This window comes from Colletotrichum gloeosporioides (assembly GCF_011800055.1).
Source record: "Colletotrichum gloeosporioides strain Lc1 chromosome Unknown consensus_74, whole genome shotgun sequence".
Taxonomy (NCBI): domain Eukaryota; kingdom Fungi; phylum Ascomycota; class Sordariomycetes; order Glomerellales; family Glomerellaceae; genus Colletotrichum; species Colletotrichum gloeosporioides.
Window position 1 is genome coordinate 212,543 of NW_025544719.1, and position 23,904 is coordinate 236,446.

Genomic DNA, 23,904 nt, shown 5'->3' on the forward strand with positions numbered 1-23,904 from the left:
GTTCCTTGATCTGGATTCCGCGTGCGACTCGATTTCGGGACTAGCTAGGCGGGTTACATCATGGACAAGTCTGCCGATCGCAAGCGAGAAAAAAAAAAGTTGTTTGGTGGTATTACATCTTCATTGTTTTGAAAGAGGAGAATGTTCAAGATGAAATGGGGGCTATTGATGAAGCCCCAAAACACACTGTTCTAGTGGTCTATGATACAATTCGCAAATCGCCAGTCCGTCTAATGCAGTCCTATCGTTACACGTCACCAAATTTATTTCGTAGCATCCTTGAGGTAACTGCACAGTACATGTTAGCATTCGAGCCCAATTGTATTGGTTTAGAGATAGTTTCGGGTGGTGAACGTACGCAATGAGGTCGTTGCGGTCCTTCTCCTTCTTGAGACCACCGAAGGCCATCTTGGTACCGGGGATGTACTTCTTGGGGTTCTCGAGGTAGTCGAACTGTGAGGGATAGCGTTAGTGAATGTCGCAAGTCGAGAGAAAAGCCGAAGTCGCATACCAGAGTCTTGTCGTTCCACTCGATGCCCTTCTGCTTGTTGGCGTCGGTGTAGGAGTAACCCTCGACGGAACCGGTCTTACGGCCCCAGAGGCCGTGCAGAGCAGGGCCGATCTTGTTGCCGCCGTCCTTGTCGACGGTGTGGCACTGAGCGCAACGAGTCTTGAAGAGGTTGGCACCCTTCTTGAGATCACCTACGTTGCCAAGGTCAGTGAAATCTGTTCACATGCTGTGTGCTGCTTCCATGCGTGGTCACTCTGTGGTTGAGGCAGAAAATCACAAAAAACCGCCAAGGTGAGTCTGCGCTGCAGGCCGACGTCTCTCGTGGGCGAAATTCGCTCACCGATGGAGGGCGATCGTCACCAGCTGCCAATTGACTTGACGCGAAGCCCCATTCCCACCCAGTTGCCGGTGACTCCCCTGTAAGCGAAGGGCCCCAGGAAAATGGCGCATGAGATTGGAATGTGATCGAGATCCAGTCGCACACGACATAGGGTTCGCAGGTGGTCGATTCGAAGCGGCAAAGACCCGGGAACCAAGTCCGTGTCGTTTTGGGCTCATCGAAAAGCGTGCTGCTGCTCAATGGCTCGTCGGCGGCAGACAAGACACACCTCGGCGTGGGATTTCGGGGATTCGCCAACCACGCACGGCTCAAAGGGAAAGGATGAAGATGCGCGCGCCGCAGGAAGAGGACTTACCACCAGCCATTTTGACGGATTAAAAGTGTTATTAAAGGAGGAGAAGGTTGAAAGGGGGTATCAGGTAATGAGATGCAAAAGAGAAGAAGTCTTTTGCAAAGTCGTCAAGGTCGTTGAGGTTGGTAGATGTTCAGGAGTGTTGGGAGGGAAAAAGGGAAGAAAAAAAAGTTTTGAGAGAGGATCGGGCCAGGGAAAAAGACGAGACGACAGCCACGGCCACGGCCACGGCTACGGCCACCACGCTCAACCTAAGACTATCCGATTTTAATTATGACAACAGCCGGCAGCAAGGCACCTGCGCCTGGAATGAGCTCACTCACTCGCTCTCCCACGGTGCACAAGCCACAGCTGTGGCGACGCGCCCGCCAATCAGATGTGCAGCATTGCTAAGATGGTCATGCGTCCGGGGTCGCTTACCCGGGCAAAACCGGATACTAAGCCGGAACATCACTTGGTCCGCTGCGCTTCGGTGTTTCCAGCCCAGTGGTTGGCCTGGTGCGCTGGTGAACCGGGCGGGCCAGCGGGGACTTTTTTGCAGTCTCTTCCCTGCCACTTGACAAGTTTTTTTAGAGCCCGCCGCCGCCGCTTGTTGGATGTCGTAGTTAACCCGCCCCGTCCATCCCGTTTCCCGAGCTTCGACTAGGATTCCTGAATATTCCCAGCAATTCCTGCGTATTTGCCCTCGGCGTCTGATACCGCAGAGCCCGGACGAGTCAATCTCGCAGTCGAATCGTGGACCTCACCAATACAGAATACAGTTTAGTGGGGGAGGACCACTCTATTCTCTCGCGAGAGTCGAGCATAGCGGATGACGACGACAGGTTGTACCCCGGGATACGTACCCATTGCGGTGTAAGTTCGGCGACCCGTTGGTGTTGGTGCGCCTTAGACTCTAGCCTGGCTTCGGGCGGACGTAGCTCCACACGTCGCCGGCCGCGAAGAAATTCTTCCTGGAGCTTCTTTTTTCCAAGCCCCGACACATAACCCACCGCCCGACCGCGCACCTGATGATCCCGCCGATCCAGCCCAGAGCCTCAATGACGCCGTGAAACGCAGTCATTAGCCTGGAACCTAAAAAAAAGTCTTATATGCCCAGCTGACCACGTCTTTCAAACCTGCGGCTCCCGGGAAAATATCTTGTGTGGCGGACATCTCAGCACACGACGCATCAATGACGGCCTCAACCATCCTCCCCAGGTTCCTTCTCCCGGCAATGAGTCCCATGTGGCGCGCCGCGGCAGTGAGAGCGGCCGGTGGCCCAGCTTCGGCGGCCCTCCGTGGCAACGCCGTTTGGATCGTCCGGTATGCCTCGACTGGGGGCGCGAAGGGCCCTATCGTCCTTGAGAAGCCCGAGAAGTTCAATCCACCCTCACACGGCTCTCGCTTGCCCAAGAAGGGTCTCCCGAAGCACTATGGCGGCCAGCTGAGCTCTCAGGAAGTGCGCGCGCAGCGAGTGAAGGAGTACCCGGGCATGCCAGCCCCTGAGGGAACGTGGGCGCATTGGTTCGTGAATAACAAGGCCATTCACTTGTTCATTACTATGGTATGATCACGACCCCTCCATGGACCCTGCAATCGGCATCAATTAACCCTGGGACCAACAGGGAACCCTCACAACATTAGCTGTCACGAGCTTGTACCTCAACTTCACTCACACATCCCCTTTCAAGCACCTGCTCCCGCCGGCCTCCGAATTCTGGAGTCATCCGGTCGACTTTGTCCAGACCTGGATCAGAGTCCTCCAACTGCACGAGCGCGACCGCAACGAGAAGGCCATTGCCATGCACACGCGCCACACCGACGACGTTGCCAAACGTCAATATTACCGCAAGGAGCACGGGCTGGACAAGCAGAATCCTATTGCCAACTTCTTGGGGATGAAGGAGGGTGCTGACGAGCCGGCGCCTGTCGCTGACGCTCCACCCGTATCCGGAGCTGTTGAAGCGACGCCCGCAGAGGGCGAGCCGAGGAAGAAGTGGTTCGGCATCTTCTGAGGTATCAACAACGCCAGTCAGTCAGTGTAAGATGTGGAGGACCACTTTGTGATATACCCTCGTACAAAAAATCTGTACAACATGACATCTCTCAAACAAGAACCACCGATTGGTATCATGACTTTTTGTCTTTCCCCCCTGCCTTCCTGGTGCACATTGAAAACGTAAGCAAATACCGGTCCAATCACCCACCCCTTAGTATCCTCCGCTCTAGGACAGATCCACTCCGGCAACGCCATCCAGCACCTCGTCTGCAATGCCTCCCTTCTCCAGCACCTTGGCGATCATAGCTTCGAGTACGTTGAGTTTGGTACCTCCCATCGGCGGCTTCCAGACGCCTTCCGCAGCTTGGCCGTCCACAGGTGGCGGAGCCGGCGGCTGCTTCGAAGGCGTTCCAGCTAGACCGGTCGCAGGATTGTTTGAGTTGAGCACACCCGGCGCCGTCAGTCTCGAGGGCGGGTCAACGGTCCTGACAGCAAGCAGCTTCAGCTCTCTGCCCGCACCATCCACCTCCATACCCCCAGCGCCGGCGTCGGTGGCCCTCCTCTCCTCCGCGACAGACACCGCCAACGCTGACTCGGCGACCGCCAGTTCCTCGCGCGCAGGGTCGAATATGATGTTTCCTCCCACAGCGATAACGAGCAGAGTAACGGGTGGCCGCGTGGTCGAAACGCCGCCGCCGTCGCGAGGATACAGGAATGTCGAGGCTTCCCAATCGTCATCAAACATCGGGTCTTCGTCGCCCTCTGACTTGAGACGCGGCAGGCGGGTCGCGAGCAGCGCGATGTGGGTTGTGAGGGAGAGCAGAGGTAGCGGATAGGACAGGGGCGGCGAGATCAGGAGAATCTGTAGGGCAAAAACAAGTCAGCGACAGTGACCCGGAATTGTGTGAGGGGACTACAAACATCAAGATAGAGCTTCCAATGAAACCGGTTGTTGATGCGCAGCTTCTTTGAGAACTCTCCGTCGGCGAGCAGCGCCTCGCTCAGCATGTTTGCCAGAAAAACGGTCGCGGCGTCATCGTCTCTCGATCCGGGAATTTCAACCGTGATCTCGAGCCACTCATTGCGACCTCTTGCCTCCTCGCCCGCCTCTCTCAGCTTTCTCGTATCCCCGCTGTCGTCTTCGCTGCCGAAAGGGTTGGGCGTCTTTTCGATTTCAGCCTTGGCGCCCACGATTGCTTCGGTGCCGTCGGCGAAGCACACACGTGCGCTGCCGTTGGTGCCGGGGAGAATGCCCGTCTCAGCAGTGAGAGGGCGGAACTGATTCGCCTTCCGGCCGTCTGGGCGGATTGGCGGCGTGAGAGAGAGCGTTGAGTGAAGGTAGGCAAGCTCTGCCGGGGAGAGCAGAACCTGCTGGGCCGACGCCATGGCTTCTTTTGAGGATGCTGGCTCGCTACTCTGACTATATTGCTCTTTCTTTTGGCGTCGTGTTCCGGTGACCCCCTGCGAGTTTGAATTGCTGGCTTGGCAGCGAGTTGTTTGGGGGTTTCGAGTTCGAATCGCGGCAGGGAGTCGTCGCAAAAAGTTGCATGGACCGTGATTGGATTTCACCAAGCAAATGTTCAGCAAGGACACTGCAGGGATTTGGGATGGTGGGGTCCGCGGGGTGTGGGGCCGACCGGCGCGAGCTGTCCGGATCGGTGCTTGTGGCTTACATGCGGTTCTGGAACGACAAGCTATTGAGATGGTTGACTTTCTTCCGGGGTAACTGGTGATTCAAAGGCTATGTGGACGATTCTGGTTTTTTTTTTTTTTTTGTTATAGCTGATAGATGTGTTCCAGGACCTAAATCATAATAGTAAGGGCTAGCATATGCTGTTCCAATAGAATTGGTATGTTGTGGTAATGAACTTGACGTGGCGTAGACGGAGTGAAACAAATTATAGTCTGCTTGGCTTTGGACGTCGCTAGTTATTTCTCTGTAAGTTGTTGATTTACTTGGGTAAAAATACAAATATATAAGACGAAAGTGGCAAAAAATTGTGACTACATACATGTTGAACTTGACCTTTTCCATAATTATTTACAGGATGGGGTATCTCACGCGATACTTTCTGAGCAATTTGAACAGGCTGAATAACATCTTTCAAGACACATTTCCCTTCGAACCGAGAAAGTATTCTTGTCTCTTGTTCCTGGACTTTTCTGGCACTCGATTAGGAGAGTGTGAAAGCGTACGTCTTCTGCACTAATGGTACAATGTGTGACAATCACTTTGAAGACTGAACGTCTCAGGGTAGGTGTGAAAATACCATTGAATGCCCTTGAGAAGCTTGAAATTCGATGGAACTTTACAGTTGACATAAAACGAAGAGAAAAGGTTGCCCATGTGGCCAGTCGCACACTCTGGTTGAAAGCTGCATACCTAGTACCAACACATTTAGCTACTCAGCTAGCATGTCTGCTGTTTCGTTCTACAGAACCCATATGTGATGCTCACGATATTCAAACGAGACATATACCTGTTATTACCAGCTTTGCATCTACTAATACGAGTCAATGAGCTGAATTATTGGAATTTGTTCATGTGCAGACGTCAAGCAGCTTTAGGTGTCCCCGCAAAGTCATGACAGACGCTACTTGCTATCTAGCCCATAACGGCAACATCATGCTGAATAGCCATACTGCAATGCTGTTTGCTGCTGCATGCTCTTGACCTAGAAATTCGGGTTCCAGAAGTCGATGACGAGTCCTTCCAGCAGATCAGGCCCAAGGGCCGCAATCAATTCTGCAATGCCGGCCTTCAGACAGCCACTGGTCCCGATGTCCTGGCGATGCCACGCCACTAGGTCGCCCGTCTCAAAGAGGATGCCGGACCCGTCTATGCGTAGCTTGAGGTGATCCATCTCAATCAAAGCACGAATCTCGTCCAGTGTCATGATGCCTGGCATGCCGGTGTTGAACAAAAACGTGTCGTCTTCACCATCATCATCGTCGTCGTCATCGTCATCATCGTCATTGTCGTAACCCACTTTGCCGTTGTCCTCATCCATGCTATCAGAGCCGACTTTCGCTTCACCACCGTCGTTCCCTTTTGCAGAACCTCGACCTTGGCCTTCAGCCGACGGGCGTCCCTTTGCTTCCCTGGAAAGACTCAGGTAAGCCCCTTTGTCGAGCAAGTCCATCACGCGTTTGTCCATGGGGTCCCACGTCAGTGTCTCTGGGTCCAAAATGTACTGAGGGTTGTAGTCCATCTTGTATCGCATCTTCGGGCATGTATGGATATAGAAACCTGGGTACCAGTAACGATATCCGGCCTCCCGAGCCAAAGCGATCTCGCGAATCGCACCGAGCTTCCCAGGAGCATGCTTGTGGATAGACTCGTGGTAGAGAAAGTACACGGCGCTGACGCAGTGAGGAAGCAGATCCAATACACCGATAGCCACCAACTTGCCATCTAGCCGGTAGCATTGGTGGAACGAGCCCAGGAACTGGTCCTTGCCGTCGGCCGTCTCGACGGTTTTGCGTTGAACAGGAGACTCGCAAAGGAAGCGCCTGAACCCACGCCTTGTGATGTCTGCGGGGCCCTCCTTGTGCACGACACGTTGATAGTTCTCGTACACGAGGTATTTCTCCTCGGTGAAGTCATCTTCCTCCAAAGTCACAGTAAACCTGTGAGCGGGTTCGGGCGGTACCTGCAGGGTCTCATGCTCCGCTTCATGGATCCTCTCGATCAGGTCAAACTCTGAATTCCGCTTCTTGGCCTGCTCGCGTGACCGAGGGTGGAGGCGGGCCGCTTCCGTCGTATAAGCCTCGCCAGTCACGTACTTGTTGAAACGGTTCACCGTTTGGCGCTGATCCCGAGTTGGCTTGAACTGAGTGGAGTCGAGGCGGAGAGTGTAGTGAACACAGCACGCGTGGAGTTGATCTGGCCGATACAGAGTAGTTCCCGAACGCCTCCAGTAGTGATCCAATAACGTCTGATAGTATTCCGGCGTGAGTGATGTGGCCTTGGCGTAGTAGGAGAAGCCTGGGAGGTCAACATTCATGTTAGTGCTGATCAAATCATCTTTCTTAGTTATTTCTGCAAGTCACCAACAACACCAGCCCACGCGCAGCTAACGTGAGAGTGGTATGCCACAACGCAACACAACACGCCATATCATTGCAAGATATGACATTGTGACCTGAAGTCTCGGGCTTATCACGAGGGGAGAGCAAGGGGGACGTGGGATGCAATTCACGTTTTGACTGACTCTTGCCTTGGCGGCCACAATAACCGCAACGCGACGAGTTCGAATATCCTAGACCTACGTTAGTAAAAAAGCAAGGCTAATGGCTATGAAGTCCTGGTCCTCAGATGACAAAAATCATTCAAAGCTAGTCCCTCAGCATGGGCACTTGCTCGTGATATGTTACGTTGCTAGATTACATCTCATTGTCTTCTTAGGCGACACGACTTGTTGTCTCTGTCTGCAGTGACGGCCAAGAACTGAAGAACACGCGAATGATTATGGACAAACTACTGTAGGAAACGCGGCTCCAACATTGAAGGCAGCTTACTGAGCGAGCGTGAAATGGACTTCCTCAGTCAGGCTTGCGCATCGATCGCGCAGCCTGCCCCGTTCAACGTTGACGTCGCCAGGTTGACGTCTGCGTAGCCAGGCCAGAGTCACAGTGAAGCCCTGTACGGTGGTGTGTGACACAAGAAATGATAACGGAGTGACATTGACGGTCGCAGAGACTCGAGGGGAAAATGACAAGAAGGAAAAAAAAAAGAAAAAAAAGGGCAAAAGCAACTAAGGCAGATGTGCAGGTGGCGGGAGGTCGTTTGGGGGCTTCCCCATAAAATGCAACGAGCCAACGGCAGGCTGGAAAGACTGCACGGGGGCGGATGGTTGGAGGAGAGAATAGGATGAACGACTCACCGATTGGAGTTATATAGGACAATGCATCACCAGGGGTTTGCATGCTCGTTGCGTCCATGACTGTCTGCTGCAACTTGCGCGCTCTAACGCACCAGGGAAGCAGCCAGCTAGACTAGCGCTAGACAAGCACGGAACGTTGGCTGATGGTCGTTGTAAAAGTGAATCAGGTATCCGAGAGGTAGCAGCGCGCATCGCCCGAGAGGGAGGGCTGGGGTCCTTTCTTCCTGGGGATGACGAGGGTCGAGGATTGGGGTTTCCGGGAGCCGCTTTTAGCGGATGGCGATGTTTGGTAAACCGCCAGAATTGTTGTAGCAGTTGAGTCGCGGGTTGCGGATGGACAGATTCCTGCGAATGGAACCCGGCGAACTGGAACACGCTGCTGTCAGGTCATGGAGCAGAGGGAAACTCGGAAGGCGGGGCTCGGGGAAGCCTGGGCTGGAGGGGCAGTTGCGTTGTCGTCAGACCCCGGCCTGGACGGGACTTGGGTTTGGCTGTCTCCCGTCGTCGTTGCTAAGAGATGCAGCGCTGTAAAGTGCAGCTGGTTGGCTGTAAGTGTGACTGCACACTATTGCCCAGTTCAGCAATTTGCGCTGCGAGGCAAGGCGAGAGGCGAGGCGAAGCAGGAATGCGCGCAGGTGTGTACAATTTGCCGTGCTGCGATGAGGCTCGCTCTAGGATGGCCGAAGAAACTTGCTAGTATCACGGGCCGGTCTGTATTTGTAGTCTGCACCGGCCAATTAACATCAAAGACATGGGGCCATGAATCCCCCAAGTGTGACGACCTTGATCTCTGCCTGGCCGTTATCCTGCCTACCTTACCTTAGCTGCAGCCAGTAGGCACTCATGCGTGGCGTACGATATACCGTCAACTGCCAGCCCAACGTCTTGGATCGTCTTGCCTTGCCAGCGTGCCAGGGCCTGTGGGTGTGTGAGTCGGATTCGAGTACTTGCCCTTGGCCCTCTCTCGGTATTGCTTTGCACCGCGTTCTGCTCGGAAGACGTCCGTTTGCAAGTCTTTCGGAACAGAGATGGAGGCACGGATATGCAGGAGCTCGGAGCTTGGAGCACGTGTGATGCGAACTGCCAGCGTTACCGCCCGACAGATTACTGAGTAACATCAGCTTCTGTTTGGCTCAAGGAATTGCACATAAGACAAGGGAGCCAGGGTATGGTGGCGGCGGCTCTGTCGGATCTGGAATGACGCGAGAGATGGCCCTGACCAAGAAGTTGAGATGCGATGGCGGAAGAGTCAGCGGGACGCAACACGAGGAGGAGAGGCGCACCATCACAGAGGGTGCCGAGAAACTGACAGTTACACAAAGACTGTATCGACGTGCAAATTGCGACGCAACTCGTCGATCTCGTGGGGATTGACTGTGACGACGTGGTGTTGTTGAGTATGATTTGGGATCGATGCAGCCGGTAGATACCTTGAGAAAGTACGAGTTGTTGGAATTCACGTCACCATCGTCTTGAAGCTGACCAGCAGTATTCCATTCCCGCAAGGCCGTTGAGATGAAGCACAGCTGCCCAGGCCCTGGCGGGATGCATGCTGCACCACTGTAAAGCACCTACCAACGCAACTTCAGTGAGCCGTAGCGCGGTAAGCTTTTTTTTATTTTTAATTTTTTTGGGTATGAACGCTGTGAAACCCCTCCAATTGTGGGCGATCCACATTGTGTAAGGTAAGGTAGGAGGTACCTTTCGGTACCTAAGGTACCTACCTGGCACGAAGTAAGGTAACCTACGCAGTAGGTAGGTAGGTACCTAGGGTAGGGTGCCTTATAACGCAGTAAGGTAGGCAGGTAAGCACGTAAGGTAGGTACGGTACATGGATTGATGCTGTGTTACTGGTGCGTGGGATGGCAGTGTGCCTCACTCCTCCATGAACATGAGGATGACTTACAGAATCGAATCTTCAGAATGCCTTGCGCAGATGCGAAACCCCCACAACGAGCCGTCATCAGAGCACAGCCGGAAGACTGGATTGGTCTATTCTCATGTCGTCGTTTGAGAAGGCCGGACCTCCTTCAGTGGTGCAGAGAGGCAACGGAGCGTGGTGGCATGCATTCCGGTAGCCTCTGCAATTCTACTTTGGACGGACTGCAGTGGATGGTTGGCTGCATGCCCCCCGAAGGGAAGAACCGGATCAGTGGAACCGCTTCTGGAAGACGCCAAAGATGAACGACGGTTCATCTTGGAAGCCTTGGCTCAAGAAGGTTCCGAATTCCCTACAAAAAATAGTGATGCGAGCGGCTGATCAATGCCGTGTCTTGAAGCAACCTCTAGACCTGTCTCGTTGTTTGAACCGAACTTGCCCGCGTGGACGGGTCGAGTCTGGGTTCTGTCTTCGTTGATGACTTGGATGCAACACCAAAGTCGTCCGTCTACAGGCGATCATCAAGCAGAGATGCAGGCCGATATCTCCATCTGCCACGCTGTCCGCATGTCAAAGGAGGCGCCTAAGTTCCTCGGGTCCACTGACCGGTCTCCTTTGCACCCGATCTTAATTAGTCCTTTAGTGCAGCAGCCGTAGCGGCGGTTGCCAAGTCCCTGCCTTGAACTTTGAAGAGGGGGTTGATGGGGTCAGAAGGATCTCTGCTTGCATGCCGGTTTGAAGGTCATTCTTCGCTGGCTGACACAGATTCGCGTTGTGGGTGGTGGTGTACTCGCTGCAGGGTCACGCTCGTTGGTTCTCGGGCCATGGATGAAAGTGCAGACAACGGCTGTTCAAACCGACGCTCTTGCCCTCGTTTGTTTTAGTAGCGGCAAGGTATGGCTTGCATTGGACACATCTCCCAGCGATATGCTTGTTCGTTGCATCGCTTGGCTGAGAGGAGGACGCCAAGACATGAAGCTCATGATGGGCTCTTGGGAGCATCATCATTTGCTCCAGTCTCGTCGCCGGCTCTGCCTTCTCAATTGAGGCGACTGAGAACGGAAACGGACCGTCAGGGCTCGTGCCGAGAGAGGGGAACAGGGGGGCGTGGGTTTGAAGCAAAAGGGCGTGATCGTGCGCCGTGTTGTCTGATGGGGAGAGTCATTGGAGCAAGAACAGGCGAGGTTGAGAGAGTCCGTGTGTGTAGGTAGGTAGGTAAGGTAGGTAGCTAATAGTTACCCGACGGCAGAAGGGTTTAGTCTTCTTTCTGGTAAGCCGCAACGCAACCTTCAGAGGCGCGAGGCAAACTCAAAGGATACGCCATCCTGACTCTCGGCTTCTAAACCTCCTTGGACAAGACCTCGGCGAAATAGAGGAGTCTTTACCATGCCCGTTCACCCGCAGGTTTCAAAGATGATGGATCTCTTGCCGTCTGGCGACAGGACTGGGAAAAGTGGTTGATGACGCGAGAGAGTTGCAGGGTCTTGAGGCCGAAGAATGTCTATCAGTGTTGCAAAGCTTCGGAAACGGTGGGGAACCAAAACCTGAGAGAAGCAAAGAATCAGAGAGTAAGGACACGGGGACAGGAGCAGCAAAACGGTGGCAGGCCTGGCTGGGTACTCAGGCACCTTTGGTGGGTAGGTCCAACCGTCCACCTTACCTAGGTACCTACCCTACTGCCGGAATGGCCTTCCAGTCGTATCACAACCCGACTGCAGCACCCCACCCCTCTAATGCATTTTTGGGAACATGCCCTGCCGCAAGTGCAGTGGATGCCGAGCCTGCAGGACATGCGGCACATTTGGCACCCAATGCTTAAGCGTTGTGCTTGCTCTGCGTTGTTTGGTATTTGGCGTTTGGCGTTTGGCGTTTGGCGTTTGGTGGGAGGGGCAGAGCTGGCGGCGACGACGAGGGCGCGGGATGGATTGTCCAGTGAAGTGAATGAAGGACTTGGCAAGCTGCGAATTGGAAGACCGGGTTCCATGTCCTTCCTGCTCGTAACCAAGATGAGTGATCTTCCAGGTCGTATGAACGGCATACAGGCCTGACACTGACACGCCGAGCACCGCGAGAGAGCGCTGGAACACACTGGGTCTGGCTGGACCAGCTTGGGACCCAGGACCCCCATCGATCGTCAGCTTGCTTCATGAAGATTAGCGGCGGCGTCTACTGTTCTTGCTCCTGTTTCCGCTGCGACGGGACTTGCTGCTCGATGCAAAGGACCGGGAAGGCACTTCTTGCTGCTTCTTGAGGTACCTACCTACCTTACTCCCTGTTTCCGCCGGTTGGATTGGGCCTGGGCCGGGTTGTTCAGAACCGGAGCTGTCCCTGCTCCCGCCCTGGCTCCCCCTCCCAGAGACCAACAGGAAGCTTTCCTATGCATGTCACTCACTTGCTCACCCCATCTCGCCGTCCTTTCCCAATGCTTGCTCGCTCCCACAACACACACCCTGCCGCCTCCCCCCTTCCATTTTGCTCTCTCGTTTCTTACCTACCTTACTTACCTATGCAGTACACACTGCTTGGTACGGTGCACCGTTTGCCCGTGTTTATTTTCTCTCGGTTTTTTGCGCTCAGCCCACACCTCCCATTGCCCACTTCCTCTCCCACACACACACTCGCATCTCACTCACACGCCGCAGCCACACAACGCACTCCCTACCGCTACCAACCTGGTCTGGCATCATACCCTGACCTCTCTTTTAATTTTTCCCCCCCATTCCCTTACTTTGGGCCGGACGTGCTAGCTGGGCCACCTCCATAGTCGTTCCTTAGCACGCGTGGGCTGTTCGAGCACAAGCTCCATCTTCAAAGGGTTAAGTATATAAATCAACTTTAATTTCCCCTGAAGCCCGTTCCCTCGTTCTGCTGCTATGGCACGAGACATGCCACCCTCTGGTCTGCACCAGAGCTCCCAGCAATTACTACGGCCACTGCTACAACAGCTTCCCTCAACCTTCCTGGCCCTTGCCGGCTTCAACCTCTCTCTTCTCCCACGTTGAACCCTTTCGGGTTTTATTTCTCTATTTTTCTTTTCGGTTTTTTTAAGTCTTGTGCCGTTGCAGGCCTAGTAAGCCAGACGCTCGACTCGGCACCCAGCCTCTCACCAAGGTGCGGTCTGTCGTCAGTCGGTGGTGCCTCAGTCATATCTGACGCTGCCCTTGTGTCTACCTCGCCTCCATCCGTACTTCGCCTCTGGTGTACCAGCTGCTTGCCAAGGCTGAGCATACAACTCTTGCTGCCTGCTTTTCCCTCGCCGCTCAACTCGACTTTGCGCCTTCGTCCGCTTGTTACTTCCGCCGCCCGAGTGACTCGTCGGTTCAGCCAAAATCTGCCCTCCGGCCGGAAGCGTGCGACTTGCTGGCCCATCACACCTCAGGCCGGTCCCACTCGTTTCTCCAACGGTGGTGAATCAAATCCATCCGAGCGTTCCCTCTTGCTCTGCAGCGCCTACGATCACACCGTGTGGGAGTGGTGCCCTGTTCAGGCAAGACCAGGTCCTGTCCTCCAGCGAAATCTGGAAGCTCCCAACCGACTCCATCCGAAGCTACAGAGCGCGCGCCATCACCTCGCCATTCACTTCTCCCAAATCTCGCAACAACCTTTGATTCAGAGAGCGAACGTCTGCCGATTGGAACAAGAAACTGCCCTGCTAAATACGCGATCATGTCGCTGAAAAGCCTTTGAGCCCTCACCAAACCCCGACGCCCCGGCACCTTTTGACTTGCACATCAACCACGAGAAAGGAGCAAAAAAAAAAGTTGTTGCCGTACCTACCGCTACCGCCACGCTACCGCGACTACATATCAGAGCAGCTCTGCAGCCCACAACTACCTAGTCTGCTCCTCCGACACCCCTCCCACCACTTCAAATTCCCGCGAATTCAACAACAACAGGCTGCCTAGCATGTCTTCCTCTCATAAGGAGCGGACGATGGAGTCGCGCACAGGAAGAAGCAAGCAGCGTAAGTGCGCAATTGCGGGCAGAGGCTTTCCCCTTCCCATTCTCTATGTCTCTCCCCTCAAACCCTGGTGCGCCTGCTTGCAGCGCGGGACCCACTAACACCTTATCCTGCAGGTTACAACTCCAAAGGCGAGCGTCTGGTTGCCGGCGTTGTTCCCCTCACAGAGGACAAGCACTACGTTCTCCTCATCCAGTCTACTCGTAGAAAAGGCTGGGTGCTGCCCAAAGGCGGCTGGGAGACGGACGAAGAGTGCACCGAGGCAGCGGCCCGCGAGGCCTGGGAAGAGGCAGGCATCAGCATCGAGATCAACTATGACTTGGGAGATATCGTCGAGACTCGCCCGCCGAAGCACTCCAGCAAGGACTCGTCAAAGTCCTTGTACCGATTCTACGAAGCGACAGTCGTTCGCCAAGAGGACAACTGGCCCGAGAAGCACAAGAGGGAGCGTCAATGGATGACATACACCCAGGCTAAGGAAGCGTTGGCGGCACGGCCAGAGCTTCTTGAAGCCTTGACTAGATGCACTATGAAAAAGTCATGATACGCAATGGGCGCGTTGGCGCCTTGGTCCCTCGTCCCTTGCTCATGATATGAAAGCGACGCATGCACCTTTCCTGCGCGAGCATTACTGCAACGTCTTTATTCACCGCGAGCCGCCCGGATTACGCCTCGCCGCTGCTATACACTTTGTCTCACGAAACGCAGACCACACAAGCCCCAATGGCCCCTCGTACTCAATCTCGGAACGGAGACTCTGAACTTGTTGGACGTAAGATCAATTAGCGACGCTGCCTGCTTTACAAAAGAAACATCATTATTTTTCATTAACTAAGGATATGGGGGAAACAAACAATTGCATCACGAATGGGCGTTATCGGCTGGCTTGCTATAGATGGTGGGAAAAGGGGGCGGCTATGAACCAGCATGGCTTTGGTGCGTAAGAGGGTATTTGGTCGTTACAAACGGGCGAAGCGGAAGGCTTGAATTCACAGTTTGTCGTAGTCTTCGCCCATGACCCGAATGAGTGCTTTTCGGATCTGTCGGTTCTGCTTTTACATACACACACCAAAAAAAAGGGCCCCATCACTGCTTATTAGATACAGCGCAAGTAGTCTCCACAGAGGCGAGAAAGAAACAAAAGGCTAGAAGTAAAAGTAAGCTTCCAGCCCTGGATGTTCGTTTGACACGAGGACCCAAGACCGGTCGTCCTCCATCCATCTCTCGCGCCGCAGTTGCTCAGCACGCTGCAAGAGGTCGAGCGCTCACGTTGTGATCACTGACAGAAGGGGAAGGGAAAAAAAAAAAAAAAAAAAAAAAANAAGGGGAAGGGAAAAAAAAAAAAAAAAAAAGGCCAAGCTGGGACGCAGACTAGTCAAGCTGATACCCCTCCAACGGCGAGAGCAGTGACTGGTGCTGAGGGAGCATCAGCGACAGTATGCCCCGCATGCATCTGAGATCATCAGAATTTTTGACAGCAAGGATTGACTCATGCCCCGCCTTTCACGTGCCCCAGCCGCCCAAACGCCTGTCACCCGACGATCCGTGCTCGGAGTTCCAGCCGGGGTTTGCGCCCAAAAGTGTCAGCTCCAAACATCCATCCAGGGCAGTTTCCTTTTTCGGATGACGCAAAAACACACCCTCCGACGACGGCTGGGACCCACCTCGACCTAGAAGCACCGCCTGCCAACACTTGAACGCCGTCGCCCACACTAGCTGAGTTGACCAGGGTGGACCCACGATGATGATGGCTTGATCGAACACCACACTGCCTACCCACCACACTCCAGCCCGTATCACATCTCAGCAGCGAAACGAGGCAGAATCGCAAGGCTACTGCCATCGAACTAGACACGACAAACTCGCACGCTCCCACCCCGACGATGCTTTTTGGCGCCCTCGCATAAGCTCTTGCTTGCTCTTTTCGTATCTTCTCTCCTGGCCATAATCGATGGACTGGGACTGCTCCGAATGCAATAATTCTCAAATACCAATGCCAACCAGATAACGAGGGGAAAAATCATGGAAAACCTCACAATCTCCGACGCCCCTGCACAGGGGGGCCAACCCGCTCTCGGCGGCCGCGCGCCGCCCCCTCCCCAACAGACTCAACTTCCGCCGCAGATGTTCACCACCGCCGCCCAGTTACTGGATCTTACCGACAGTAAGGCAAAATACGCGACTGCCGTTGCCTACTTCACTTGAGGCAGGCGCAATTGACGTAGCTAGCTAACGTCAGACTGTAGAAAAGCTCATGGTCGCCCTCCGTGACGGTCGCAAACTGATCGGTGTCCTTCGCAGCTGGGATCAGTTCGGTATGTGCATCGCATACTGATGCGTGGCAAAGACGCAATGACTGACACTCTCCGCGTCACCAGCAAACCTCGTCCTTCAAGACACCATCGAACGTGTCTTTGCCCACCCTGATCTGGAGGCGAACCCACCCCGCCCATCGGGGCTCTTTGCCGACATAAAGAGAGGCATCTTCCTCGTTCGGGGCGAGAATGTGCTCCTCCTGGGTGAGATCGACCTTGACAAGGACGACGATCCACCCCCGGGCTACGAGCCGGCTGACCTTAAGCTGGTGCACAAGCTGGCCGCTGAGAAAAAGGAGCAAGACAAGGCGCGTGACAAGAGTCGCATCAAGAAGTTGAGCAAGCTAGGCTTCGAAGGCGAGAATATGGGCGAAATTCTGCTCTAAGCTCTACCCTACAGCACCGGAGCTTCTTGTACTCTGCAGCCCTTGGAATGATCAGAAGGCAAAACGACTGAATGCGCATCAGGGAGTGAATATCAACTTGAAAGACGAGAGGATGGAAAAGCGGAGTTTCAGGGGCTGATGGGATGAGCGCCAGGGTACGGCGTACCGGTACTCCTTTATATTTGTCGTTCGACGCCGCAGCAAACGGCTGGTTGGATGGAGAGCAGAATATTGTGAAATGCTCGCCATCCTGGGTCTGGTTGTTATGACGGACGCCAGCATAGGGGAAATCAAACATTTCAGATTCCAGCCAGTGTTTTATCAATAAGTGGATTGTCACGCGCAATAGCTTTGGTCGACTTTGACATTGCATTTGAGCTTACCCACGCTGAAAGGGACTGTAGGAGAGACGAGTTGGTCATGCAGACTTAGTGCAGAGTTCAACTAGAGAGGATGTATAACTTTATAAATCTCTAGGCCAACCATCCTAATCAACCTACAAGCCCGGCACGAAATCTTCTACGACAACATTCCAACTTTCCGGAAAGTGTGAGCCTTCAGCATCGTCCCAGCCGCCCGCCATCATAGCCATTGCCAAGAGCAAACTGCTTGAGCTGGGGAAATACGGCGTGGGCACTCTGGTCCCTCCGACGGGGTAACCCGCATCGTCGAATCGGAAAGTCGAGTGCAAAAGATACTCAACCGCTCGTTGCGAGTCACCCAATCGCAGGCTGTTCATCGCAAGCATGGGGAAGTCCCAGCCGAAAGACTCGTTGAGATCCCATAGATCCCAGATCTTGGCGGCTGTGTTTTCCAGGGTGGTCCGGTTCAAAGCAGGGCCTGATCTTGGTGGTGGGAGGAGGCCGAAGATACCCGACATTGCTGGGTGGTCTTGTACAGTGGATATGTTGGTCCACATTCCCTGAATGCCTTCGTAGACAAGGTATGTGTCATTAGTAATAGGTAGAGGTGCTAACTTGTCTCTGACAGTTTCCCAAGCACTAGGGGCCTGCTTCCCAAGACGAGATTTCCAGGATAACGCGATGTCGAACCCGAAGCGCCAGTATGCCAGCTCAAACGTCGGGTTAACGGTCGCATTTGGATTTGTGTTCTCCGAGACGGGGTACATTGGCGGCCCAAGGTCATACACCCCAGTCGACCCGTTTAAGAAGGCAAAGGATGCCATGAAGTCAGCCGTTGCTGTCAAGATGTCGTTCCACTTCTCCAGGGTTTCCGTGGTTGGCGCGTGGCGGTACTCTATCTCGGCGAAGTACATTGGGGGAGGCTGCTGCCAGATGAGCAAAGTGTTGATCTCACCCGGGGCATCAATAGTCGAGGGGTCNCATTGGGTGAGGCTGCTGCCAGATGAGCAAAGTGTTGATCTCACCCGGGGCATCAATAGTAGAGGGGTCTGTCATCTTGCCCCAGCGGGCACCAGCATACCCTTGCGTCGAGGCGCGGGAGACCGCGGAAGGGAGGAGACGGGTATAGGTCTGGGGCAGAGAGCGGGATAGAAGAGGGAAGTGGTTCCAACGGGCGAACTGGAGGTTGTGCCATAGGACCATCTCCATATGAAACTTGCCGAACCAGCCGTTATTAACAAGGCCAGATTCCTGCGGAGGGCAGTTTGATGCCGAGTTGACAGCTACCAGATACTGGGACTGGATCGTCCGCCTCTGAAGCTCGGTTGCGTTTGCGTTTGCGGTGGCGGTCATATCGATGAAGGCGCCGCTAGACCAGTATGTCGGCCACCAAATTTGGGACGCTGTCGCAATCTCGTCGAAACTGGATTGGCTTGCTGGCTTGGAACGTGCGAAGTTGGCCGTGAAGCGGAGCTTGTCAGTGCCATTTACGGACAAGACATACCGATGGCTCCCGTCGGTTGGTGATGCCAACTTTCCATCACCTCTGCCGCTGTCCCATCCAAGACGCAGGTCGTATTCTGCGGTGGCAAGGTTATGGTGAATTGTAGCATAGCTCTTTCCACACTCCCCGAGAGTGGTCGTGTGTTGGTCAGTCAAGTTGAACGCACCAACGAAGGGCGCCCCAAACTTGTCGTTCGTCGGATAGGGAAAGTCGAAAAAGATGGCCAAATCCCCAGATGTCAGAAGCTTTGATTCAACAGACACAGCGATGGTGTCAGAGTTGGGATCGGCCCAGGTTTCGACCTTGACGGAGGCGTTCTTATGTGTGAAACTCGAGTAGATAGCACCCGACCACATATCGAGGGTCTGTTCCTTGTCGCCCAGCATGCTCTCCGTGACCGTGATGCTGTTACGGCCGCTGAAAGAGAAGCCGATGGTGCCAAGGTTGATTCGATGAGGGTTCTCACGGAGCCAGTCAGCAATCTCACTGTTTGTCGGGTTGGCCATGTTGTACTGGACGAGCCGGCCATGGGTCCACCACTCAGTGCCATGGTAGTCTGCGAAAGTAGTCAGTGTCTGGTTCCTAGAGGTCAATGTCTTCAGCGAACGAACCATCGATGGACGTCTGGCCCGGAGTTGTGGGCAGGCTGAAGTTGTGCCATCCCCACGTTGACATGGTCGCGAAGGGACTGAAGGTTTGGAGACCAGTGATGTCGGTCCCGAATGCAAAGTTACCATTGCCTACCTGCAGCGGCGTCTCGGGAGAACTGGCAGTACGGCGAGGGTTGAAAGTTTGAACGACTCTCTGCCGGTCTATCCTGGCCTCAACCAGGGCACATAGTAGTGGCACGATGTCTAAGGCACGCATGGCGACAGACAACTCCCAGAGCTTCCAAGTACAGCTTTCAAAACTTGTTGAGAGCTAGAGATCTATTGGACGCAAGGACGGGTCTAATAACTATTTGTAGACCAACTCGCGTCGTCGTCTCCGGATTTCCGTGTGCGCGGGGAAGGCCTGCCACGACCAGAACCCTGGGAGATCGACACCCAACCCATGACGACGAAAGGTTGGGGTCACAAGCAATTCTAGCCTCTGTCTAGAGCTTCCTTCGTAAAATGAACAATCTCGGGCATTTCTCAACCGAATACACCCAAGTGTAGTTGCAAAGCAGACCGGCATTCCTTGGACCCAAAGGGAGGGATAATGAGGGGAAACAAGAACAGAGAGTGCGGGGATGACTTGTTCCCCACTTTCAATTGAGGCTATTCAAATGGGCGGCCGGTAGAACTCATTAGGGGGCTGAGCGTGATGGATTTGCATGGATAGACACGAGTAAGCACCCGGTCTGCAAAGCCTTGGATTTTCGTCCGGAGTGACACCGTAAAGCTTGGCTCAACATGAGAGACGGATCGGCTCCCGAACGTTTGGGGAAATGGGTCTTACAGCTGCGAAGTACTCCGTAGATGGGACCGCGTCCGGCTGTCCGTCATTGCGGAACAGCAGCGGAGATGACCCCGTGCTCTAGCCACAGAGACAAGGGGGAATGTGGCTGAAATACCCACAAAGCCGGCCCTTGCAGCCCAGCAACCACACCGATTGGGCAAGCGCATAAACACCACCAACGCAGTAGGGAGGAAGGACCCTTTGACCAGCACCTTACCGATAACCCAAAACAACAACCTGCACCGCATCTCTTGCTTAACCTGCAACCTCCGCGATCCCAGGTTGATCTTCGGCCCCAACATTACATCTTCCCACCGACCGGACCCCTACATCCACCACATAAGTCCGTCGACGTCAGCAGGTAGGCATGCTCCAAACAACGTCTCGGCGTACATCTTGTGGATTCTATCTGTTCCATTACCCCGCTAACCGCTGGAATGGAATGCAGGATCCAAAACGAAACGACGACAGTATTAAAACGCACCCGAATTCTCAAGCGCTTCTCGACAAGCCGCAAACATGAGCGCGGTGCCGGGAATGACAGTGTCAGTACCACCACAACAGCGGCCCCGATGATGTCCCTTTTGCAGTACCTCAGCGTGAGGACTGGGCTGCTGGCGGGAGGCATTTCATCGCTGCCGATGCCTTCGCCCTCGCCATTTGTACCAGACCCTCTGCGCAGCAATGCTGTCACTCGCGACGTGACCGTCATCAAGACGTATGAACCCGAAGTTATTGAGACAAGCGCTGACGACGACTGCGACGGGAACAGTAAGGCCGGCAGGAACCAGTTCCGTGCGCGCACCGTCAAGGGAGGCAATAATGGTGTTGCGCTGCGACAGTATGCCGAAGCGACCCTGGGAGGAGGAAGTCTGAGGAAGGTCGTGAAGCTGCCGGAGGGCGAGGACGAGAACGAGTGGTTGGCGGTAAACAGTAAGGGATCCCAGGCGTTGAAAGACAGCAGTGGCGTACCGTTCTGGCTGACGTTTACGATGCGCAGTGGTCGACTTTTACAACCAGATCAATCTCCTCTACGGCGCCATCACCGAGTTTTGCTCACCCAAGTCGTGCCCCGAGATGAAGGCAACGGACGAATTCGAGTATCTGTGGCAGGATAGTGACCAGTATAAGAAACCGACCCACATGTCAGCTCCGGACTACATTGAGCACCTCATGACCTGGGTGCAAAGCACCATCGACAACGAGACGATGATGCCGAGTAGGATTGGTACGTATACTACCCGCTGCATGGGAGGACGTGGTATTGACAACAAGGCTCAGGCGTTCCCTTCCCAAAGAACTTCCCGTCGCACGTGCGACAAATCTTCAAGCGCATGTATCGAGTCTATGCTCACGTTTACTGCCACCACTACAGCATCATCAGAGAGCTCGGCCTCGAGCCCCATCTCAACACGAGCTTCAAGCAGTACGTGCTGTTTGTCGACGAGCATAAGCTCGCGAGCGGCAAGGACTTTTACGGGCCCCTGAACGATCTTGCCGAGAAGATGATTGAGAGCGATTGAGCGCAGTAATGACGATGTTTGCGCCGATGAGTAAACTGCATTGTCTAGGCGTTGGGGATAACAGGGACGCGGGCTGGCTTGCAATGAAGGAAGTGCTAATGACTGGGCGCGTTGGGCTTTGATACCGTTGCAGCGCCTCGAGACGGGGCGTCGCAGCGACATATGTGATATTACTGTAGACTACACACAGGGTTACGGACGAACCGGCAATGGGATTGAGAATTCGAGCATTAGACATGACCAACTCTGTTTTCGCGCGTTTGGCCACGGGCGAATGTGTCGCCAAGGGACTCATGGTTCATCTCAATTCGTATCTCACTGTCAGGGAACTCAATTGGTGTGGGGCTTGCGTCTGTTTGGGCTCCGAGCTGTTGGTTGGCCGGTGCCTGTAAGGTGGTAAGGTAATGACAGGACAGAGCATGGAGTGGAATTCCAGCTCCGATTTCCACCGACCCGACCACCCTGGAGACCCAGCTTACCTAAGTTGATGCCTCACATCAACAGCGGACGACACAGCGCCAGCCCCAAGGCATCAACATCCCAAATTGCCGAAGTTCAAACCTCAACCTCGAAAACCGACAGCTACCACCACTGCTCCTCAAATCAGCAGCATCCCTCCCTCCCCGCCTCGACGCCCCCCCGTCCGACTCCCATCAACTGAACACTCCCACCCGAACGTTCACCATGTTCTCGAGATCGGCTACCCGCGCAGTTCGTGCGGCGGCTCCCGCGTCGCGCCTCGTTGCTCCCCGTGTCCCGGCCGTCCGAACCTACGCCGCCGCCGCTGCTGCCACCGAGAACGTCAAGCCCCCCGTCGCCGTCTTTGGCCTCGACGGCACCTACGCCACTGCCCTGGTACGAATATCCTGTTGTCATGTTTTTCCGGGCTCAATTGGATCCTGTCATCCAATTGAGGCAGCTCGAAACATCGAGGGGTCCCTCCGATGAAGGAAGCGAAATGGAGGGATAAAAAAAAAAGTTGGGCATCAATCGAGCGACACAATCGCTAACTGCGTTCACTTACCACAGTACACCGCCGCTGTCAAGACCTCCGCCCTCGACCCCACGGCCAAGGCTCTGTCCAGCCTCGAGGCCCTCGTCAACAAGGATGCCAAGCTGTCCACCATCCTGGCCGCGCCTACCCTGAGCGCCGAGGACAAGACCGCCATCGTCGCCGAGCTCACCAAGCAGGCCGGCGCCGGCTCCCAGGAGACCGTCAAGAACTTTCTTGCCGCCCTCGCCGAGAACAACCGCCTCGGCCTCCTCCCCGGTGTCTGCCAGAAGTTCGGCGAGATCATGAGCGCTGCTCGTGGTGAGGTTGAGCTTATTGTCACCAGCGCTACGGTACGTCTCACACCATGCTGAGGGAATATTGCGTTGTGGTTTCTGCTTTGAGGAGGGCGTGGGCATTCGGTAAATCAAGAAGACGAAGCTTGGTTGAGGATGTGGTGGCGGAACTTGCTCGACGGACAGAAATACCGCGCATGTGTGCGGTTTTCAACAAGCAGATTTCAGAGGGGATGATCACTTACACGAAAACTGCGACTGACATCATTGCAGCAACTCGACAACAAGACCCTCAACAGACTGGAGTCTGCCATCACCAAGTCCTCCTACGTCGGCCAGGGCAAGAAGCTCAAGGTCACCAACCAGGTACGTCACTTCACCTCGGCCGAGACCCCGAGATCACCTCGGACCGGGCGGAGCTCTGCGCTATAGAGCGCAACTTGGACTGACACAATATCCAGGTCAACCCCGAGATCGTCGGTGGCCTCATCGTCGAGGTCGGCGACCGTACCATTGACCTTAGCGTCTCCTCCAAGATCGCCAAGCTCAACAAGCTCCTTACCGACACTTTGTAAAACAGTTCTCACCATAACAAAACCATCAAGCCCCTCCCTTTTTTTTATGAGAGAGAGAAGAGTAAAAGATGAACCAACCGACTAGCATATCTCCATCACTCATCTAATCCCCTTCCCACACCTCCCTGCCGAACTGATTTCTCTTTGTGTGTGTGTGTTTCTTGTAAACTTTGGCCATGGGGTGGGAGGTGGCTTGTGAAAGGGGAGAAACGGGAAATGTTTCTTCTGAAACACGTCATCTTTCTGTAGAAACTGTCGTTGGGTCCTTCGGCCTCGACTGAGTGAGAGAGTGATGGGAGGGATCCTGTTCCAGGCCATGAGACGAGCTGTGCATAGTCTACAATAGAAGCATTCACGGTACTCTGACCTTGTTGATATGGTCTATACTGCGAATCAAGTGAGTAGACGTCGTGTTTGTGTAGCGCGAGTGACTGGTGAATGAGACCAGTGGCAGCCGTACGTTGCAATCCCGCTGCTGTCTAGCAGTAAGGACTACATGAGCGTCCTCACAAGTCGACACGGCGATACTGCACAAACAATGCTCGCGTTCGACAATGTTGGAGCGTTCCTCGAATTGGCCCCTTGGAAACAGTCCCAAT

The 23,904-nt window shown here is 54.4% G+C and overlaps 9 protein-coding genes across 9 annotated transcripts; 5 read left to right on the top strand and 4 right to left on the bottom strand.

The window, feature by feature from the left end:
- Positions 1–263: 263 nt before the first annotated feature.
- Positions 264–1,216, bottom strand: GCG54_00003423 (Cytochrome c; the record flags this gene model as incomplete). The annotated part of the gene is made up of 4 exons (XM_045403496.1): positions 264–288; positions 359–453; positions 512–726; positions 1,207–1,216. The coding sequence occupies 4 exons, from the start codon at positions 1,214–1,216 to the stop codon at positions 264–266; spliced, it is 345 nt and encodes a 114-aa protein (XP_045259684.1).
- A 1,161-nt stretch (positions 1,217–2,377) lies between these two features.
- Positions 2,378–3,200, top strand: GCG54_00003424 (uncharacterized protein; the record flags this gene model as incomplete). The annotated part of the gene is made up of 2 exons (XM_045403497.1): positions 2,378–2,749; positions 2,811–3,200. The coding sequence occupies 2 exons, from the start codon at positions 2,378–2,380 to the stop codon at positions 3,198–3,200; spliced, it is 762 nt and encodes a 253-aa protein (XP_045259685.1).
- A 210-nt stretch (positions 3,201–3,410) lies between these two features.
- GCG54_00003425 (uncharacterized protein) lies at positions 3,411–5,219 on the bottom strand (the record flags this gene model as incomplete). The annotated part of the gene is made up of 3 exons (XM_045403498.1): positions 3,411–4,046; positions 4,106–4,604; positions 5,197–5,219. The coding sequence occupies 3 exons, from the start codon at positions 5,217–5,219 to the stop codon at positions 3,411–3,413; spliced, it is 1,158 nt and encodes a 385-aa protein (XP_045259686.1).
- A 640-nt stretch (positions 5,220–5,859) lies between these two features.
- On the bottom strand, positions 5,860–7,581 carry GCG54_00003426 (Arginyl-tRNA--protein transferase 1; the record flags this gene model as incomplete). Its single annotated transcript, XM_045403499.1, has 3 exons — positions 5,860–7,211; positions 7,387–7,452; positions 7,575–7,581. 3 exons carry the CDS (start codon positions 7,579–7,581, stop codon positions 5,860–5,862), a joined length of 1,425 nt encoding a protein of 474 aa, XP_045259687.1.
- A 6,274-nt stretch (positions 7,582–13,855) lies between these two features.
- GCG54_00003427 (uncharacterized protein) lies at positions 13,856–14,671 on the top strand (the record flags this gene model as incomplete). The annotated part of the gene is made up of 3 exons (XM_045403500.1): positions 13,856–13,913; positions 14,027–14,359; positions 14,511–14,671. 3 exons carry the CDS (start codon positions 13,856–13,858, stop codon positions 14,669–14,671), a joined length of 552 nt encoding a protein of 183 aa, XP_045259688.1.
- A 1,261-nt stretch (positions 14,672–15,932) lies between these two features.
- Positions 15,933–16,611, top strand: GCG54_00003428 (U6 snRNA-associated Sm-like protein LSm1; the record flags this gene model as incomplete). Its single annotated transcript, XM_045403501.1, has 3 exons — positions 15,933–16,074; positions 16,157–16,225; positions 16,289–16,611. The coding sequence occupies 3 exons, from the start codon at positions 15,933–15,935 to the stop codon at positions 16,609–16,611; spliced, it is 534 nt and encodes a 177-aa protein (XP_045259689.1).
- Positions 16,612–17,107: 496 nt separating this feature from the next.
- GCG54_00003429 (uncharacterized protein) lies at positions 17,108–19,344 on the bottom strand (the record flags this gene model as incomplete). Its single annotated transcript, XM_045403502.1, has 3 exons — positions 17,108–17,969; positions 18,055–19,033; positions 19,089–19,344. The coding sequence occupies 3 exons, from the start codon at positions 19,342–19,344 to the stop codon at positions 17,108–17,110; spliced, it is 2,097 nt and encodes a 698-aa protein (XP_045259690.1).
- A 1,151-nt stretch (positions 19,345–20,495) lies between these two features.
- Positions 20,496–21,443, top strand: GCG54_00003430 (putative maintenance of ploidy protein mob1; the record flags this gene model as incomplete). Its single annotated transcript, XM_045403503.1, has 3 exons — positions 20,496–20,853; positions 20,921–21,148; positions 21,202–21,443. The coding sequence occupies 3 exons, from the start codon at positions 20,496–20,498 to the stop codon at positions 21,441–21,443; spliced, it is 828 nt and encodes a 275-aa protein (XP_045259691.1).
- Positions 21,444–21,679: 236 nt separating this feature from the next.
- Positions 21,680–23,305, top strand: GCG54_00003431 (ATP synthase subunit 5; the record flags this gene model as incomplete). Its single annotated transcript, XM_045403504.1, has 5 exons — positions 21,680–21,782; positions 22,156–22,298; positions 22,473–22,787; positions 23,004–23,096; positions 23,192–23,305. 5 exons carry the CDS (start codon positions 21,680–21,682, stop codon positions 23,303–23,305), a joined length of 768 nt encoding a protein of 255 aa, XP_045259692.1.
- Between the last annotated feature and the right edge of the window lie 599 nt (positions 23,306–23,904).